The sequence below is a fragment of the Panthera onca genome, chromosome C1 (genome assembly GCF_046562875.1).
Source record: "Panthera onca isolate mPanOnc1 chromosome C1, mPanOnc1 haplotype 2, whole genome shotgun sequence".
NCBI classification, from domain to species: domain Eukaryota; kingdom Metazoa; phylum Chordata; class Mammalia; order Carnivora; family Felidae; genus Panthera; species Panthera onca.
Window position 1 is genome coordinate 187,394,175 of NC_138346.1, and position 20,489 is coordinate 187,414,663.

At 47.1% G+C, this 20,489-nt stretch overlaps 1 protein-coding gene across 3 annotated transcripts in view; it reads right to left on the reverse strand.

Annotated features, from left to right (window-relative positions):
* The window catches only part of KDM4A (lysine demethylase 4A), a 46,396-nt gene extending 27,107 nt beyond the window's left edge, over positions 1-19,289 (reverse strand). For 2 of the 3 annotated variants that reach the window (XM_060621858.3, XM_060621860.2), the window contains exons 1-11: positions 18,874-19,003; positions 16,394-16,570; positions 15,591-15,766; positions 12,572-12,686; positions 10,889-11,082; positions 8,530-8,579; positions 7,690-7,793; positions 7,159-7,296; positions 6,214-6,464; positions 5,311-5,510; positions 3,589-3,965 (exon numbers count right to left, since the gene is read on the reverse strand). In XM_060621858.3, the coding sequence (XP_060477841.2) occupies positions 3,589-3,965; positions 5,311-5,510; positions 6,214-6,464; positions 7,159-7,296; positions 7,690-7,793; positions 8,530-8,579; positions 10,889-11,082; positions 12,572-12,686; positions 15,591-15,766; positions 16,394-16,531 (1,743 nt within the window). In that variant the 5' untranslated portion in view covers positions 16,532-16,570; positions 18,874-19,003. Of the gene's footprint in view, positions 1-3,588; positions 3,966-5,310; positions 5,511-6,213; positions 6,465-7,158; positions 7,297-7,689; positions 7,794-8,529; positions 8,580-10,888; positions 11,083-12,571; positions 12,687-15,590; positions 15,767-16,393; positions 16,571-18,873; positions 19,004-19,164 lie in introns of those variants that run through there. The other variant, XM_060621859.3, reaches the window with a different exon arrangement.
* Positions 19,290-20,489: the final 1,200 nt, after the last annotated feature.

The following is a 20,489-nucleotide window of genomic DNA, read 5'->3' on the forward strand; positions in this document are numbered from 1 at the left end:
AACAAACCTACTATAAAATCACTTTAGACAACTGGGGAAGCCTGATTTTGGACTGGGTATTAGATGCTGCTAAGTTTTCTGATTTTGCTATGCACAATAATGACACAGTGATCACAGAAATACCCGTTTTTGGAGGGAACACCAAGTGGGGAAGAAACGACACCTGTGACTTAACACACTTCAAATGACAAAAGGACAGATGAGGCAAATGTGGCAAAGCACTGACAACCATCGGGTCTAGGTGAGGAGCACATGCGGGTTTATTTATCCATATGCATCTTTGTACATTTAAAAATTCATTCTGGGGACACCTGGGTGGCTCAGTCGGTTAAGTGTCTGGCTCTTGACTTCAGCTCAGGTCATGGTCTCACAGTTCATGGGTTCAAGCCCCACATCGGGCTCTGCACTGACTGACTCTCTCTCTCTCTCTCTCTCTCTCTCTTTCTCTCTCTGCCCCTCCCCCACTCGAGTGCTATGTCTCTCAAAATAAACTTCAAAAACCACATGGTGGTGAACTTTCCAAACTCAAACTGCTTCGTGGAACATAGGCAAGACCACTACGACCTGGCTCCTGACACCCTCCAGCAACATCTCCCAAGTTCCTCTCAGAACCTGAGACCAAGTGCAGTCCCCCAAATGCTCTGACTCTGGACAAGCTACCATCACCACTCGGAACACACTCTTCTTCCAGATTCCCTTCCCAACTTCACTCCAGCCACCGGGCGTACTCCTGCAAACCTTCGGCCTAGCTACAATGCCTGCTTCACTGCAGTCTCGCCAAACGCATCGCCAACCCCAGGCTGAGCTGCTAACTCTTCCACCTGGACTACAAGATTTATCCCTAAGGAACACCCTTATTTGCTCGCACCTAGACTATGAGCTCTTTGAGAGCAGAGTCCACGCCAGAGTAGGCACACCTAAGTGATGACGGAGTAAAGCAAAGGGGCAGAGCAGCCAAGGTATCTTCAGAGAATCTGAAGTAGTTCCAAGATGGCAGCACATCAAGGAGGGGGCGGACAGAGGGTTGGGTGGGGATGGAGCAGAGAAGGGCATTACCACCAGACTACAGCTGAGAAGGCCATACAGAAGTAAACAGGAGCCAGGAAGGCACTCAATGATTTTTGAGCAGAAATAAGAAGCATGTCAGAGAGGAGCCTCCTTCTCCCTAGCACATTCCCATGTGGAGGGCTTCCTGGCTTTTCTCCCCAACACTTGGATGGTAATGAGCTTCACTTGGCTGGAATCTGCCTTTTGCAGAGTGAGTGCGCTGGGGTCTGTGTCCACAACACATGAAAGGCAGGTGGGAAATGTTCAGCCACTAGGAGAGGCCTGCGTCCTCCAGGACTACCTGTGACCAGGTAGGTAACCTGTGTCACTGAGGGTAAATGAGCAGCAAAGCCATTTGGCCATAGGTTTAAAGCCACTCTCTTCAATCATTTTTACTGGCAATGAAGTGACGTTCTGCGCTCCATATGCCTGACACCTGTATGATTCGTTCCTTAACTAGTTCCTAATTTGGGAAGGAAAAAGTGGGTTACATACACACACACACACACACACACACACACACACACAACCTTGACCCTTGACTCTGGTAAGATTAACTGAGCAGTAACAGAGTCTGAACGGCGTATGAAGTATCTTGCGTGTAGTAACTCCTTGCTACTGTCAGCTGTTTTTGTGGTTGTGAGTGCAACAGCAGGCAAGAATGTCAGGAGGATGCTGCAAGAGGACAGCGTGACCTGTAGTGTGACAGCAGGATGAAGGAGGACAGAGGAGCTTTGTGAAGAAGAATGGCTCAGATGTGGCAACGGGGACTGTGAGGGATTCTGGTGTCCAAGCTGGAAAGCCGCCTCTTGTGGAAGCTGCCACAGGAGAGCAGACAACAGCTACTGGAAGCAGTGAGAAGGAGACGTGATCCTCAGCTTATCTGCCTGCCTGCTCCCACCCAGATGGAGGGAGGGACACGCACAGGGGAAAGGAGAGCTACAGAAACTGAGCCCTGATATCGAGGGAAGGCAGAAAGGAAAGTTATGCGGGTATTCAAGACAAGGGACAAACCAACCACAAAAAGGGACTCCTGGGAAAACTAGAAGGACTGTAATATGTACTCAGGGTCAGCACTTCAGCCAAGAGAAGAGAAAGCCAATACGCCAAACGTGAACATTCAGAGACAATGAGTATATGTAAACAATTGGTGATGGTTATTCTATCTGCATACTTTTAAAATGTTTCATAATACAGGTGCCTGGGTGGCTCAGTCAGTTAAGCAGCCGACTTCAGCTCAGGTCATGATCTTGCTGGCTGTGAGTTCGAGCCCCGTGTCGGGCTCTGTGCTGACAGCTCAGAGCCTGGAGCCTGCTTAGGATTCTGTGTCTCCCTCTCTCTCTGCCCCTCCCCCGCTCTCAGTGTCTCTCTGTGACACAGAGAAGCTCCCCGCTTCTGTGTCTCTCTCAGAAATAAACCTTAAAAAAAAATTTTAAATGAAAAAATAAAAGTTTCATAATAAAAACTTTTAGAAGACCAAAGTAAGGAAATGGGGAATAAATGAAACCTTTCTGCACTGATCTCCATCTGCCACTAACCCCATCCCACCCCCACCTCCACCACCCCCCCCTCCCGCCTCACAGCTGCAACTTGACCCACATAAGCCGTGAGGCTGGGGAGTAAGAGCAGGTCACTTGGGTAGGCATGAGTCTGGCTGCATTCAATACAGCTCTGCTATATCCCACTCAGATCCACCAAGAGCCTTTTTACACAAAACAGAGAACAGCTTTTGATGACAACATGTTCTAGAAGGAAGCCTGAACAAACGTTCACATTTACAGCTTTGGGAATTCATTCTGGTCTCTGAGAGGATGTTCTGTCAACAATGCTGCACTTGAAGATGAAGAACGTATGGGGGGAGTGGAGGGAGAATCCCTCCAGGCAACTACACGGCAGCGGAGATTTGTAAGAAAAAGGGGACACTGGGGTGGCTTAATCCATTGGGTGTCCAATTCTTGATTTCCGCTCAAGTCATGATCTCACAGTCATGGGATCGAGCCCTGCGTCGCAGCTCTGGGCTGACAGTGCAGAGCCAGCTTGGGATTCTCTCTTTCCCTCTCCTTCTACCCACCCCCATCTCCACTTGTACTCTCTTGCTCTCAAAAATAAACACTGAAAAAAAAAAAAAAAAGATTTTGTAAGGAAAAAAACCTTGAATTTTAGAGTAAGGAAGACCACCTTGTCCCTAACAGATGAACATCTGGGCTGCAAGCACTACCCCTGTAACCCTCATGCTCTAGGGCAAGGAGGCTCAGAGGGCGCCCTGATAGCTACACATCTGCAGCTGTCACTAAGGCTGCAATTCTCTGCAACTGTCACCCAGGGGCAAGCGAAAAGGAATTCCCGGCAAAGAGCAAACTGGAAGGGACCCAACACCACTTGGCTTTCTGCCGGACACTGCAGATTGGAGGTCCATTCTGGGGGTCTCCCCTGCCATCCTGGACACCTGCAGAAGCACCTCCTGGCCCCCAGACTCCCTGCCCTCCACGGGACCCCTGCCAGGGTGGCTCCTCCCCCACGAGCGCTGCCCAGGGCCCATACCTCTGCCAGCTCCCGCTCACTGACACTTCCGGTGGCACTACCCTTCTTCCTGGTGCAGGGCTCTCCCATGGTGACCCTGCCATCCCCTTTGGCATAGCTGTGCACAGTGAGAACTCCCGACTGCCCTTGGGCTCGGCAGGCCAGAGGCTCACTGGTTTCTGAGTCGGAAGAAATAGAATCCCGTGAAGAACTGGAGCCCACGCTAGAAGATGATTTCTTTTTGGAACCTGAGAAGACAAGGCGTCCCCCTATAGAGGCAGGATTCACAGAAAGATCCAAGGCAGCCGCTTCTTGTTCCTCCTCTTCCTCCTCATCCTCTTCTTCCAGTTTAACGTTTTTAAGCTCTTCAAATTTGACTTCCGTGGAGTCAGAATAATCTGAAACACACATACACATTGGCCAGAGCCAACTTCCTCCTGCATGTCTGAAGCTACTGAAAAGCAAAGTGGCACAGCACAAGGAACGTGGGTGGCAAGTGAGGCCTGGCGTCATATTCTGGCTCTGTCACCTCCAGGGTCACTGTGTGATCTGGGGCTGACCGCTCAGCCGCGCCGGGCCTCCAGTTCTGTCCTGTGGAATGCAAGCCGTCTACCACCTATCTCCATAGTTGCGTCTACGATGGGGGCCTAGCCCGGCATGCAGCAGACACTCAGTAAGTGACAGCTGCTGTTTCCTCAGAAGTCTCCTGCAGGAAACAAAGGCCTGAGCTCAGCAGAGACCTGGTGACCTCAAAAGCTAGAAAATTTGAACAGAGAGGGGCTCCTGGGTGGCTCAGTCAGTTAAGCGTCCGATTTCAGCTCAGGTCATGATCTCATAGTCCGTGAGTTCGAGCCCTGCATCGGGCTCTGTGCTGACAGCTCAGAGCCTGGAGCCTATTTCAGATTCTGTGTCTCCCTCTCTCTGACCTTCCCCTGCTCATGTTTTGTCTCTGTCTCAAAAATAAATACAAACATTTAAAAAAAAAATTTTTTTAAGAAAATTTCAACAGAGGGAGCCCAGCCCCAGGGCCCCATCCATAGTGCCATCCAGGTGTCTGCAGACACACCAGGGCACCCTCAGTACAGACGCTCCAAGCCTCACCTGAGACTGAAGCGAGACCCCCCCCCAACAAGTCTGTCCGCAACAACTCCCAGTGACTGCTCCACCACGCCTCATTTGACGTCGCTTCCTTCCCAAAATACAAGCGGCCCCTCAAGCCCCGACGTGCGCAAACTCTAAGACGGCAGCCAGTCCACACACCATCTCACTCCTACTTCTCGTGCCTCATCTGCTAGCACAGCCCTTCCCACCCTTATCTTCAAATTACAGGACACCAATGCCAACTTCCCAAATTACAGCCAAGAAAGCTCACGTGCTTCCACACCTGCACACCATCACCCCTGCTACTCCCCTCTGGGCGCCCTTTCTATGTGCCCCCACTCCCTGCCGACCTGGAAAGCTCCCACCTCTCTCGTAAGAGCCGGTTCACTGTCACTTCACCAACCTTCAGCGTCTCCCTGAGCCCTCACCAGGTAGAGGGAGAGGGACTCCCCTACCTTCCACCCCTCATCCCTCATGTCCCTATCCAAAGTGCCTTCTCACACCAATTCTCACACTGCACTGACACTCTGTCCTCACAGACCCACCTCCCCACTTTTCTGTATCTGTGACCCTGCACTCAACATGGCATCCAACTCAGAACAGAATGCAGTTACATCTCTGGGGAAAATATAACCAACTAACCTGGGAAGGGAAGGCCGTCTTCGACTTGCCGCACGGAGCTGTGGGTGGGCCTCACGGGAGCGAGGGCAGCCTGGCACTCTGTCATATCGTACTGTCCCGTACTCAGCTCCTCCTTGGGGAAGAGCTCGCTCTGACTCACCTCCTGGGGTATTTCAAGACAAACTCGGTGCCTCTTTGTCCCTATACGATGCTTGGCTAGGCTGCAAGAAGGAGAGCCAACTTTTTAAGGGGCCGCAAGTTCATTTACCTACATACATATTCACACATAGCCCCAAATGAGTGAATGGCCAGGGTCTGTCTACTATGCGTCACACTTCAGTCCCACCTCTTATCTGTAGAAGAGACAAGGGACTTCACCTCTCTGAGCCTGTTCCACCCAATGGAAAATAGGAGTATCACCATCCTCCTCAAAGATGTGATGTGAAGCTGAAGGTATGCAGAGCACCTGGCACACAGCAGGTACCCCACAAATGTTCCTTCCTCCTCCATGTGGCCCAGATCCTCTGGCTCAGACACCAAAGGCGCTGGCCAACTTCACTCACACCACCCCCTGCCCTTGCGAGTTTCATTCCCACCACCATACTCTCCTTTTTAAAAAATGTCTCATATGGTAAGGAGAAAATGTGGCTTTTCTGGCTCAGAGGGAGCCATGCTCTCTTATGTGACCTCTGCTCCAGCCAATTACAGGCCCGCATACAGAGGTGATCACTCTTGGGTGACAGCTGTAAGAAATAGCCTGAATGCCCTCGCTCTGGGGATTCTGGAGCCTTTACCAAGAAGAAAGTTCCCTCCGCTGTGGCTCAAACACCCCACTTAGAAACAGCCTCCTGGCAGGTTATGGAAGTTGCCAGACACCCCTCCCTTAAACCGGGGGGGAGCTAGGCCCAGAGCCTGTAGGGTTACCTTCTCTTTAAGTCACCCTCCTCTCCATCCTCAATCCCTTCCATGCCATCCTCCTCTGGACACTCCTCCTCGTTTCTGGCTCTTGGAGGCAGTTCATTCTCCTTAAGAAACTCCGCTGCTTCTGGCGTGGGCAGAGTATGGTCGATAACTGTGGTGTCCTTCCCCGCTTTCCAAAGTTTGTACCTTTCTGGCTGGAACTTCCTCACAAACACATCCATGGAGATCTTCACCATGTCCTTTCTACAGGAGCACTATCCCAGGGAACCAGGAGAGCTCCAGTCAACACTCTTTAACGGCTTCCATGCGACTCCCACATCCCATCTCCTCCCTCCAAGTGCAAAAGACACAAGACAATTGAAAGCCAAACTGTTTGCGTTCACAGGCTGAGGCCATACTGTCCTTGCAGAGCCTTCGAGCATGGAGGGAAGCAGGGGAAAAAGCAGAGAGCAATGTGCAGCGCTGGGGTGAGCCCACCTGGGCACGAACTAGGATGCATAAAGAAATGCTGGAGGTGAGGCTCTGCACTTCGACCCAGGATGCTCCACATCCACCGTCCCTCTGAGACATATCCAAGCCAGGACCACATAAGCGAGTCTGCTCCCTGCCAAACGTCCAGCCCTGCTTGCTTCCCTAACCCTAAGAATTTCTCAACGGAGAAATCCCAGAGTGGCCAAAGCAAGAAACAGCCATGTGCGTGGGTGTGGTCTTCATGCTCAAATGGACTTTAAGCATGGAAACCTCACCTTACGCATCCCAAACCTGAACAAATTCTTCTAATTTCTGTATGAACGCAACATACTAGCTCTTTTGCACAGCCCTGTCAGTCTGTTTCTGAATTCCAGCAGTTCAAAGAACGTTCTAATCACCAGCCAGTGTATCTAACAAGAATTTGCTCACCAGACATTTTCGGTCATGGCGTTACAGAAAGCAATCAAACAGACTTACCAGCACAGCTTGTTTGCCATACTCAATCCACCGCCGGGTAGCAAAGTTGGTGGATTCCGCACAGTTGAAGCCATGGTTAAAGCCGGCATGGTAACCATAAGGAAAAGTGATCATGAATTCTCCAGCTTCTTGAGTCACCTGAACAAGAGCAGACTTGAACCAGCTGCATCAAATGGCTGAAGTCTAACGGACTGGAACTCAGAGCTCGGCTACAGCTTCATAACCCAGCATAAGTCATAAGACCACCAGGGTCTTTGTAAGACGCGAAGCCTGATCATATCAGACCCCAACACTGTAACTGACCATTCCCCGAAGTTAACAATGTTCTAGGGGATGTGACTCTCCTCTGGCACCGGGAAGCTACAGAACCTCCACCTTTAATATCCTTGGATCCAAGTACTGCTATATGGGTTACCTCTGGCCCACGCCTGGGACAGAGAGATGAACCAGAATAAAGCCCCTCTGTGAAACAGACCGAAAAGGGTGGCTGCCTTCCTTGTAAGCCTAAGACCATATGTAAAGTCAGCTCACCTTGTCAAAGGGAATTCCATATTTCTTCAGCATTAAAGGGGAAATCAAAGTCATCTTGTGGCGGAGAAAAGCTTCGCAGCTTTGAGCGCTTCCAGGGAAAAAGCCTGTTTCATTGAAAATGGGCACAGGTGAACACACTGCTCCACACCAGCTCTGCAGCCCTGCAGCCACTGCACACCTGTGCATCTCATCTGGCTGTGTCAGGAGGATAAATCAGCACAGGACCTCCACAGATCCTTCTGGCTTCGGGCCAATCCTGATTCTACAGTGAGCCTCCGGGCTCTCCAATGGCTTACCTGGGTAATCAAATTCTGTTAGGGAGACTGAGATCACCCAGCCTGCCTTGTGCTTAAAGAGAGCTTTGCAACTATTTAGGACCTTGCTCCTACTCTATCCCTCAATCTTTTGCTAGTAACACATCTACAGCACAGAATACCCAAACTCTCTTGAAATTGGCCCTCTAGAGGTACAAATCTATTAAAGTCCACTTAAAAGAACCAAAGCACAAAAATTCAATTTTAACCTTTAGGTTTCTGGCAGAAGAACCAGACCCAGGATGATGGGTATACTCTCCGTGGTCAAATAAACCTATGCTTGGTAAAACTGAGACAGAGACTGTCTAAGAATTACTTAGTCCCTTCCCAGGACAAATGGAGGAAGTTTCCAGATTTTTATTTGCTCTGCTAGGGTAACCACTCTGGCAGTGTAGCTTATCACCTACATGCAGGCCTGTGAAAGGACACATAAGAAATCTGACCGCAGAGAACGGACATTTTAGAGCAATTAGTGCAGTTCACAGGGTCTCAGGGTCTGAGCAGGCACAGGGAAGAGAGACAGTACCTTTGGCAAGGCGCTCCAACCGCTTTCCGTGCTCCGGGGGGACAGAGTACCTGCAATCACATAGAAGCACTGGATGCTGAGGAGAGCCCCCTTCAGGACCTAAGGGGCTCATCCCCACTCTCAAAACAGCTCCCAACCACAAAAACTGGAAAGGAGTCTGGAGAAATGATATATTGGACTTTGGGGAGAGGAGCCCACAAGGTACAAGTGAATTTATTTCTCTAATACTCATTCATTTACCGAGACTTTCACTGAATGTTTACCATGAGCCAGAATTTATAGTATGCAACCAGCCTTGTTCTCCTTTATAATGTCGAAGCAATAAAAAAAAATTTTTTTAAAGGATAGCATTAAAGTGCTCCTGGTGGAGGCTGAAAGCCTAACTGGGACAGGATGGAGGGGGAATGGTGAATGGGAAAAATGGATTTGATACTAGAGACCCGGCCCTGTATCTGCTGCTGACCCCATTTTCACATCATCTCTGTGACAGCTACACTGATTACCCAATAATTAATTATTCTTCCACCCCACAGGGTAGCAAGACACCACAGAAACTGTTCATTTAAAAAAAAAAAAAACCAAAAAAAAAAACCACCTGTAACTACGTAAAATTTTTGCAAAACTGAGGTGCCTGGTGGCTCAGTCGGTTGAGCGTCTGCCTCTTGATTTCGGCTCAGGTTATGATCTCAGTTGTGAGACTGAGCCATACTCCGTGCAGAGCCTGTTTAAGATTCTCTCTCCCTCTGCCCCTCTCCCTTGCTCTCTCTCTCTCTCAAAATAAAAAAATAAAATAAAATAAAATGAAATCTTAAAAAATAAATAATAAAAAATAAAAGTTTTACAAAACTGTTAAACTTTATTGTATTCTGAAACTCACAGTTAAGTCTATTTTAACCATTATAATTGATTATAAAGATCATTCCACGACAAGAGAAACTTCCCATCCCAAATAGTTTCACTACCAAACAAAACAGATGGGGAGTGGAGGAAAATGTTGGTCACCCAAAGGACCTTGGGATCCATCAGGCAACCTTGCCCAGAAGTCTCTGGAAGTCCCACTTTAGATGATCTAAAAAGAGTGTATGCAATAACTAGAAAATCTCTCTACAGGAGAGTGAAAATCCAATCTCAGGGAAGTTGGGAATAAATAGAAGGAAAGCACAAAAGCTATTTTTACAGATTCTAGAAGTCTAGCCATCTAAGAAAGGTTATGGGACAGCAGTCAGGGGGTCCACACAGGCTCAGAAGGTCACACACACCCCCAAAACTAGAAACTGGAAAGCATTAGAAAAAAAAGGAAAACCTCTGGGAAAAGAAGTGGTTGAAAATGCCGGAAAAGGAAATGAAGGTGCATACGGTTTCCACGACTCCCCGTGACCTGGCCCACAGTGTCCCTGTCAGCCTCCTCGCTCATCCATCCTTGTACACAGCACCCAAACCACAAAGGACTTCCTCTAGTTCCCGAAGACATCGTGCTTCCTCTCAGCTTAGGATCTCTGCACGTGTCATTCCAACCACCCGGACACACTTTCCTCAGTCTTCCCTGTCTGAAACCCGCCACTGTCTCACCCAGCTAGGCCTCCTCATGTTAGGCCTCAGCTTGGTGGTCACCTCTTCCAGGGAAGCTTCTCCAATTCCCACCCCACCTTCGTGTACCCTTCCTACGAGGATCTAGAGTGCCCATCGGTGCTTCTCTCACCCCTTCTCTCTCCTGACCAGTCTCCTGTGTGACAGCACATAACCTATGTCTCTGTCACTATAGTCGAATGCAGAACCTTCACTGAAATGCTGGGGTTGAGAGACGGATCAACACAGGGAGAGAGGAGAGAACAGATCTTTGCCTCCCCAACTAGACTGAGAACATCCTGGAGAGCAGGAAGCATATATGGAGTAGCCCTGCATCCCCTCTTGGGTTAAGCACACACTGCTGCTCACCAAATATTTTTTCCATGAGGAAAAGAAAGCTTTCTATCATCTGAAGGAGTGACTCCAGTCTTGGAAGTCTGCCTCTAAGAAATGCCTCAGGCCTGTTCGGAGAAAGAAATCAGAAAGCAGTGGGCAAGCCTGGGAGAGCCTCTGTAGCTCTCAGTAACTCAGACGACTTATCTTTCCATCCAGTAGTATTAAATGACCTGCCCTCTGAAGCCTCACTATTCGAAGAGAGGTCTAAGCACCAGAGCTCTAACAGCATCTCACAGCTTAAAAACCTGGAGAAAATGTCAAGTGCCAGTCCCACCCCAGGCCTACGGAACCAGAATGTGCATTTTAACAAGACCCCAAGGTGCCGCCTCGGCACACTAGAGCCAAGGGGCCCTACCGCGTCGCGAGAAGCCCGGTGCCAACTGCAACCCGACTTTACCAGGACTTTGGCTCTCCAAAGTGCAGGTAGTTGATGCTATACAGGTCCATGTCTTCAGTGTGCCAGGCAAAGGAGGTCTTCCACATGCCGAAGTACAGGTACGGGGTGTTCACACCCTCAATGGTGATCCCGCTCTCCTTCTCCACCAAGTCCAGGATGGTTTTCAGCCGCCCGATATTCCACTCATCGACATGCTGCAAAGTAAATCACAGCTGAGGGCAACTGCAGTACCCACAAGCTGAGGCTCTGAACCTACAAGAGCAAGGGTCACAGGTGACCTGTCACCCCTAATGATGATGTGGAACAATGTCAAAACAGCCTGGACATGAAGACCACAGCCCCCCTCACTCACACTTCACAGCCACCGCTAGAGCTGACGCCATCAGACCTCCAAAAGGCAAATACCACTCGGTAAAGAAAACTGGCATGTGAAAGATGAATAAGGAGGGGACAGCCACCTGTTTTTAACCCCAGGAGGAAGACTTTGATCTGAAACTAAAGAAACTGAGGTCAAAATAGGAAAGAACTCCTAAATCACTAAAAATACAAAACATGGGAATTTACCATCCCAGTCTGTGACTGTTTAGCCCCAGCTTCCACTAGGCAGCGTCATCAGTAAAAAGTCTACAATGTCACCCAAATCCATTGCCAAAACTTTAATGGTCAGCTAGAAGCCCACCTCTTATACGCACGTTCTCGATTCTTATGTCCTGCTTCTGTACCTCCCCATCCCAGATCCTTACAGTATCTTTCTGCCATTTAACATCTGTAAGTTTCACTTTCCGCCACTCAATAAATTGTCATCGACAAGTTGAGAATCTTTTCAAACTCCTTCTTTCCAATAATTTACAAAATCATTACAATTAATGTGAGTGATAATCCCTAAAATTCTCCACAGATTTTTTTAATTATCAAAAACAATCCCAAATGTTCCTTCCTTATGCCATCTAAGGCTGTTTTTTATTCTTTTTTTATTTAAAAAAAATTTTTTTTAATGTTTATTTACTTTTGAGAGAGAAAGACAGAACACGAGCAGGGAAGGGCAGAGAGAGGGAGACACAGAATCCAGAGCAGGGTTCAGGCTCTGAGCTGTCAGCACAGACAGAACCCAATGAGGGGCCCGAACCCATGAACCACGAGGTCATGACCCAAGCCGAAGTCAGAGGCTCAACTGACTGAGCCACCCAGGAGCCCCAAGGCTGTTCTTTATTCTGAAAAGCACTATACCGCAATCCGACACAAGTTGTTAAAATAGGTTCTGCTAAAGAATCTTGTTTGAGGGTTCTGAAAATCGGAATGTTTCTCTTCTTAAATACATACCCCTTTCACTAAATTAGTCAGTGATCTTTTTTCTGCAGAAACCACACTGCCTCTCCCCCAACATTTCATTTACTGTGAGCCCACCCTTTGAAGAACTATCGGCTACCACCCACAGACTATTCTAACAGCCCTTGCAAAGAACACTATATCACCCAATTCACATGGAGAGTGGGAGAAATAAAATTCAGTCACATGCAAAAATACCCACCATTAAGTGTGCATAGCACATCGGCTGGTGGTGGGTCACTCTTTTGTTTAACTACTCAACTCAGCAAGCAGCTTCTGGGTGCCTACTAAGTGCTGGGCAGGTAAAAATTGTGTTAAATTGCAAAAATGCTGCAGAGGGCTTCCTGGAAGTCTCACCTTTTCATAGAGAGTGCCATTCACATCTGCACCATAGATTGGAGGATTGAATGTGAGATTTTTCCAGTACTTCCGTTCAAGCTCTTCAAACTCACTGTAGCGTGGGGTACAGTACCTTTCAAAAGTAAAACAAAAACAAGTAAAAAAAATATATATATATATACGTATATATATATATATATATGTATATATATATATTTTTTTTTTTTTTTTAACAAGGACTAAATTCATCAGGCATTATGAAAGGACAAGACACAATCCCATTCTAGGGAAAACAAGACATTTCAAACGAACAAGACAAAACCTTGGCCTTCAAGGCTCCATTACACAAGTAACCTCCTCCACATCCCTTCCTTGGGCTCTGGGCCTGAGGAAGGTAACATATATGAAGACGTTAAGCCCATCTTCCCTAAGAAGCAGAATACTCTCAACTTTTTCAAGAGACCACTAAAAACAACATCCTGGCCAGAATCAGGAGTGGCCCAGACACTCAGGGAGAAACCAAGAACTGCAAATCCCTATATATCCACAGACAACCAAAACCTGCCAGCATGTGAAGGGCTGAGGTTCTAGAACAGTATTGCACTCTGTAAAGGAAGCGGCTCCATGACAGCTCATCTGTATTGTCACTGTTACATTCCCACCACCCTATGTAGTGACTAACTCAAATAATCACACCTAAAAACAAAGTATTTTAATAAAAAAATAAAATTCTTAAAAATGTAGATTTTTGCAAATCAAATGTTTAAGAAAGATATTTTTAAAAAGATATTTTTATATATGCACATACACGTACACAGCTGTCTATATATAGATGTCTATATCTCTATATAAAGACATTAAAAATATCTATATTCTTTAGCTCAATTATCACATACTGAGAATTTACTCCAAAATCTTTTTAAAAATTCAAACCCCTTAAGATTACATAGCAATTTTAAAAAGAATAATGTGTAGGGGCGCCTGGGTGGCGCAGTCGGTTAAGCGTCCGACTTCAGCCAGGTCACGATCTCGCGGTCCGTGAGTTCGAGCCCCGCGTCAGGCTCTGGGCTGATGGCTCGGAGCCTGGAGCCTGTTTCCGATTCTGTGTCTCCCTTTCTCTCTGCCCCTCCCCCGTTCATGCTCTGTCTCTCTCTGTCCCAAAAATAAAAAAAAATAAAAAATAAAAAAAATAAAAAAAAAAAGAATAATGTGTAAATTGAATAGATATTTGAAAATGCACATTATAAATCAAATGGCAAGAAAATATTATGAATGGATAAAGAGTAGAAGCAAAGACCCAAGACAAACTGTGGAGACAACGGGCTGGGTGGGGAAAAAAATCTTACTTTAAATGCGGCCTTACATTTTAACCATTTTAACTTCAACCTATTGAATGATCAAGTTTAAGACCCCTGAATTCCCTTTGAAATATAAGTAACTCTTCCACCTCCAACTGCTCTGCTTTATAAACTTAGATTTTTACCTGCTGGGTTTTCTTAAAGCTGGCTGACCAAGCAGATAAGAAATCAAGGGTAAGAATTCGTTGCATCTCAGGTAAAGGGAAAAGACAGGCCTGGCTAATTTAAAAAGAAAAGAGGTATCCTGAAAGACCTACCATTTTTGAGAAGAGAGACTGGATACAGGAGGCTGAGGCCTCTGGTGGAACCCCATGTGAGCTTGAAAGCAGGGGGCCCTGGCCCCAGCGCACAGCTAGAAACCAGACAGAAAGGACGGCACAGCCTCTCCTGTGCAGAGCATGTCGCTCTTCTTCAACATGCTCTTACACAAATTCACTCATTAGACAGCAGGTGAGTCAGCAATACAGAGGTTTTTAAGAGTTAAGCTGCCAGGGCAACTGGGTGGCTCAGTCAGTTGAACGTCCGACTTCAGCTCAGGTCATGATCTGTTTGTGGGTTCGAGCCCAGCGTCAGGCTCTGTGCTGACAGCTCGGATTGTGTGTCCCTCTCTCTGCCCCTCCCCTGCTCACGCCCTGTCTCTCTCCCCCCCAAAAAATTAATAAATAAATATTAAAAAATTTTTTCTAAAGAGTTAAGCTGTCAATAAAACTGGAAAACCACATTTTGAATTGTGCGAAGTTAAAGGAAAAGAAGGCAAAGCATAGAAATAGAACAAGATCTGATGTGAGACAGAGCAATGAATAAAGCACAGGAAGGGACACCCCCAGGAGCGTGAAGACTGGCCAGCTACAGATCTAGCTCTGGGCTCATGCACAGAAAAGACGAAATATAATGTCTGACTGGCTGAAGTCATGACATGCACAGATCAAAAGGGCTCAGGAAAAAAAAGCAAGAGAGAAGGAAGGAATCCCTTGTGGACACTCAAAATTGAGGAATAACATTGGAAAGGAGAAAGTCCAAGAGAGAGAATTAAGAAGGAACAGTCAGAGCTCAATGAGGGAACCACAAAATTCATTCCAAATGTGAGGTCAAATGAAGCTAAATATTATAAACAGAAAACAAATGAAAACAGCAGGCCTAAACAAAGATGTTTCTAACAGATCAATCAGCACGTATGGATGATGAAGAATGGAGACAGAAAATAGCAAACAGCTTGACAGTTTATTCACATTCTGTCATGTCAAAATGGAAAAGAGATAGCTTCTGGATGGGTAGTGAGGAATTTGAGCATGATAAAACACAGAAGGACCCAGAAGGAAGAGAATAAACTACTGAGGCCACTTTTCGATAAGCAGGTGTTAAGACATCCGGCAAAAACTCCTTTTGAACCAACTCCAACACTCTCCTTTGCAACTCTGCAACTTACCAGGGTCAGAAAATGATTCTGCTTCTGATGGAAGAACAATGGGATTACTTTAGGTAAGGACACAGACGTGTTTAGACTGCGACACAGTACTGAGAGTAGGAATGCTTCCATAAAAAGAGCAGAAAGGGAGACAAGCTAGAGCTGAGAAAAGTGTTCTTCAGCGTCACGGCAGCAGTCTTAGGAGACAGCTATGAAGATGAGACGTTAGTTCCTAGATGCTATGGCAGGTGGGAAGGAACGTGTTTTCACTCACTTATCACTATTGGCTATCTTGCGGAACTCTCGAACAGTCATGGCTTTCTTCTGTATGTTGTACTGAGTAAAGAGGCCAGACTGCCCAGTCACCAACTGTTGGATGGGGGCAGGAATGACCAGATCATCAATATCATCGTAGGACGCCCGGGGCTTCCACTCCTTTGGAGGAACAACCTGTAGGGAACACAGGAAACACAGAGATCAGAAATCCAACAAGCTGCTCATAGTCCAGGACGTGGGTAGGCTGCTATCCAACCAGCCAATTTTACTACAAAGTGACTCTGATTTAACCACACTCACCCCAACATAGCGAGTCACACTGCTGTGCTAACCCTGATCCAGTTCAGCCACCAACTAGCTGCCTAGTTGCAGTGACCAAAGACGAGTAATACTCATTCTCAGCTCAGCATTTCCTCTGGGCACAGAGAGGAGGCTGAAGAGTTGACTTTCTTAATCTAACAAAGTGCACAAGAGAACCCAACCTGCTATCAGAGTACTGGATGAGACTGAAATGAGAACAAGAGAAGGTGGATGGCATAAGCCCTCCGAGTGCAAACACTAAAGCACCCATCTCCACCAAGAGAATGGAAGCACCACAGCAGCTGGCCCGGGGACACTAGCTCTACACCGCCCTTTAAAGACTCCAAGCTCTCCTCCAACTTAAAAGGTGCTTCAGATGTTAACAAAAGGAATTAACTTGCAAATAGGAAGTGTATACTCCACACCCTGCCTTTAGGAAAGATTTCTGCTGCTGCCCGGTTGGTCACAAAAGCTCCGTGGACCAATCCCACCCACCCTCACCTTGGCCAGCCCAGCCCGATGAGCTCCTTGGGATTCAATGTAGGCCATGTATCGACTGAAGTTCCGGAACTCCTCCATGGTCGGGTAAAAAGTCATTATCCGAGCACTGGGATTCAGAGTTTCAGATTCTGAAGCCATTTTCCCTCCTTTTTGAAGTCACTCTGGTCAGACAGGAACCTGAAGAAATACATTAAGAACATAAAATCATATAAAATGTAATTAGAGTTAAATGCTGGGAATGTCAAGGAGGATGGGTGATGGGAATTAAGGAAGGCACTTGTTGGGATGAGCACTGGATGTTGTATGTGAATTCTCCACCTGAAACAAATATTACACTGTATGTTAAATAACTGGAATGTAAATAGAACTTGAAAAAGAAAGAAAAAATGCTGGGAATGTCAGGGCTGAAACAGTAAAAGATGCAGAAATTCTGAAGAAGCATTAAGACCTCACACCTGGAATCTGCCTCTACACAGGTTATTTAAATGAACAAAAAAACAGATAGAAAAGTTTATATTTAAAAGAATCTAAAAGAATCGGATGCATTAGGGCACCTGGGTGGCTCAGTGGGTTGAGCGTCCACACTCAGCTCAGGTCACGATCTCACGGTTCAGGAGTTTGAGCCCTGCATTGGGCTCCGCACTCAGTGCAATGCCTGCTTGGGATTTTCTCTGTCTCTGTCCCACCTGTGTGCTTTCTCTCTCAAAATAAATAAATAAAAACTTAAAAAAGAAAAAAGAATCCGATGTATCAAAATTGTGGGTATTCAAATCTCATTTAAATGGAGACACTGTTTCAGCTAAACTGTTACTAGAGCGTTAATCCTATCTAACAATATTATCGCTGCCCTGCCCATATTTTACTCTTATCTTTTCAAGTTGCTCCCTTATTCACCTTTGATAACTGCTTTGGGGTATATTAAACAATGTATTACAACCAGATGTAAAAAAACAACCTTTGGGCTTCCTTCTAGGTCACAGCTTAAAGCTTAAAGCAGTATTCTAGATTCCTAAAGACAGTTACTTGGCTACAAGATTACAAAGTTTAAGAGGTAAAAAGTACACTGATATTAGTTTTTAAAACCCTAAAGTGAAACTGTTCTCATATCTAAGCCAAAATGTAATTTCAGCAGTATTACATGAGATCAAACTAGAGACTAGTTCAACTGTACCATACCCAGAATTCAAAGGACAAAATTTAAATGGGCAATAACCTGGCAATACAGGGCAAGCCTCAAACTGACTGGAAAAGGTCAAATATTGTGTTTCTAGATGAGGCCTTCAACTAAGTGGGTGCATCCCCATTACCTGATAACACAATAGACTATTCCAGCTGAATAAGAACCAAGCATACTAGACAAAAGGAGCCACTTCAGAAGCAAAAACATTTCCCTCCTCAACTCCCCCAATCTGGGCCCCAAAGCCATGGCAGTTCAGCTTCAAGTTCCCTAGAGAGCTGGAGAGCTCAGAAGGGAAAACTGTCTCCAACCTACCAGCAACCTAGTAACAGACTAGGAAGACAGCATGGGCACAGAACTATCTAAGATAGGAGAGAAAAGCCACTACCCGCATCTCTCAAGCTTCCATTTCTCCAAAAACAAAGTCTGCTCTTGGCCAGGAGCTTTTCACACACCTCACCAAAACTTTACATGGCAGGTTTACGTTTATCTTTTTACATACCAGGAAATTTCCCCACAGTCCTGCGATGCACTCCCAGCACTTCTTCCGCTACTCGATGCTGCCTGCAACATAACTTCCACCTAGACTAAGCAAGTGTGGAGGAACCTCTCAAGTTTAATCAATTTTGAGGACCCTCTTTTTTAAAAATGCCAAATATCTTACTTCAACAAATTTGACAACAACACACAATCCTGTGAACACTGTAGGCCCCGTCACCTGGGCCTTGGAAGCCACTAATGGGGCTTCACCTGCCTCTGGACTTGGTCATCTTTGTTATGCCTACAACCTAGAACAATGCACCGCACAGAGTAGGCACTCGGTACCTATTGAATAACTGATTTCCTCGCCCCCACTTCAGTTGCTCACTCCCTTTTTCAACCCTAGGATTCCCTTCCCCCAATCTACTCCCTGGGGAAAGCTCTTGTTCCTTGACTCCTTCATTTCCCCCATCCAGCAACAAAGCCGAGTAGTTTCAGAGCACCGGCTCCGGGATCAAAACAACTCTGAATACAGATCCGGTCTCTGCTATTCAGTAGCTGTGTGACCTTGACTGTATGAGTTGCCCAAGTCTCAGTTTCCCCACCTGTAAAATGGGGATCCCAACCTCCCTGCTCAGCAGGGTTGCTGTGATTAACTCAGATGATGCAAGCGAAACCCTAAGCACTAGGCCCTGTACCTAATAACTCAATAAAGGTCGCTGTTGCTAACAACCACCTCTAACTCCCGCCCCCTCCCCTCGCAGCCACCCCCGCGGGTACCACTCCCAAGGTAGCCCCCGCTCCCAAGGTCCCCGATCCTCACCGCATAGAGGGCCAGCCCCTCCCGGCCCCGCCGCCTAGGCGAGTGAGGCCCGGCCGCAGGAAGAAGAAAATAAGGCCTAAGAGACCCGCCTCCCTTCCCGACGTGCATTGGCCATAAGAGATTAGAAAGGACCAATCTTAGGACCCATATTAGAAGCTCCTGTTCCCATTGGCCAAGAACCATGCCTTTCACTCACCGCTGACGGCAACCCCGCCCCTCCCCCACTGGAGCTCACGGTCACGGCTACAGCAGCAACAAACCTAAAGGATTCCAAAACCCTGTGGTTCCTACCTAAAGCCCACCGCCCCGGCAGGGCTAATGCTGGGCTCCTGCTGTCGCCACTAGCCGTATCTACTGCTTTTTCAGCCGGCGAAGGGCGAAGCTCCGCCTCCTCTAGAAAGTCGGCCTCTGCGCAGCCGTACAGCGTCAACCAATCTGAGGGACGCTATCACTCCTCAAACAGCCAATGAGCACGCGCTGCAGTCGCCCAAGTCAGGGCATATCAATCTGCTCAGCCTATGAGCGCTGGGTCGGGCTGTTGCCAGGAGGAAACGCTGTACCACTCGGGACTGCGGCCACTGAGCATCTCGGCTGGATTACGGGGCTGGCCAATCATAGGCGCGCTTCTGGCCGCCCAGAGCTAATCAGAATTGAAAGAGGCGAATGCCTGGAAATAGGATGGTCGGCAAAGGTAGAGGCAGTGAGATTATTGTAGGATGTTACTAACGGAAGGGTGGGGCAGAGTCTTTTTAGGGTGAGACCCTTGCCTAAGGTAGAAGTGCGCTGGGAGCCTAATCTTCCGAGATCAAGCAATTTCTGATAGGGTGACCAACTTGTCCCATTTTACGAGACTGCCTTGGTTTTTAAAACTGTAAGTCCCGTATCATGGGGAACCCCTCGCCCGCCCGCAAAGCGAGACATTTCCTGAAGGGGGCAGTTCCTGAAAGGAAGAGAGCTCCGAGGTGGGATGTCCTTAGAGTCATTAAAAAGCAGTTTCTCAATGAGCAGGGATTTGGGGGTCATTAAGAGCAGCTCTTGGGGCGGGGGAGAAGGTCCTGGGAATCATTAGACACACTTCTGGTGAGTTGAGGGGGTGCCTCGAAGTCATTAGGAGCTGTTCCTAAGGGGTACTTAGTCGCCCTAAGGACTTCCAGATTATCACGGATGATGAGCAAGGAAGCCTACATACAGGGCGCTCTGATAGGTACAATAGAAAAGTAGAATACTCACAACCAGAATCATTAAAAAATGTGCAAATTTACCCATAGATGAGTTAGGGAGTAGTGCACTGTAAGGAGCTATGGAGTCAGATCGGTGTTCAAGATCTGCCACTCCTCTGAGCCTGGGTTTTCCCATCGGTAAAATGGAAACAATAGTACCTGCCTTGCGGGATTGTTGTGAAAATGAGAGGTAATATATGTTGGCAAAAAGGATGATATTACCTACGTGGCACGGAGGTAGATCAATCGTGATTTATTCCCCTGGGTCCGGCCACATGTGTCCTGGAAAAAAAAAAAAAAAAGTGGGGGGTGGGGTCTGTTTCAAAAAAGACAAGGGAATGAATTCGTTGTTCATTGGGTAGGCAACCAATAGCTTTTCACAATTGCAAAGTTGTT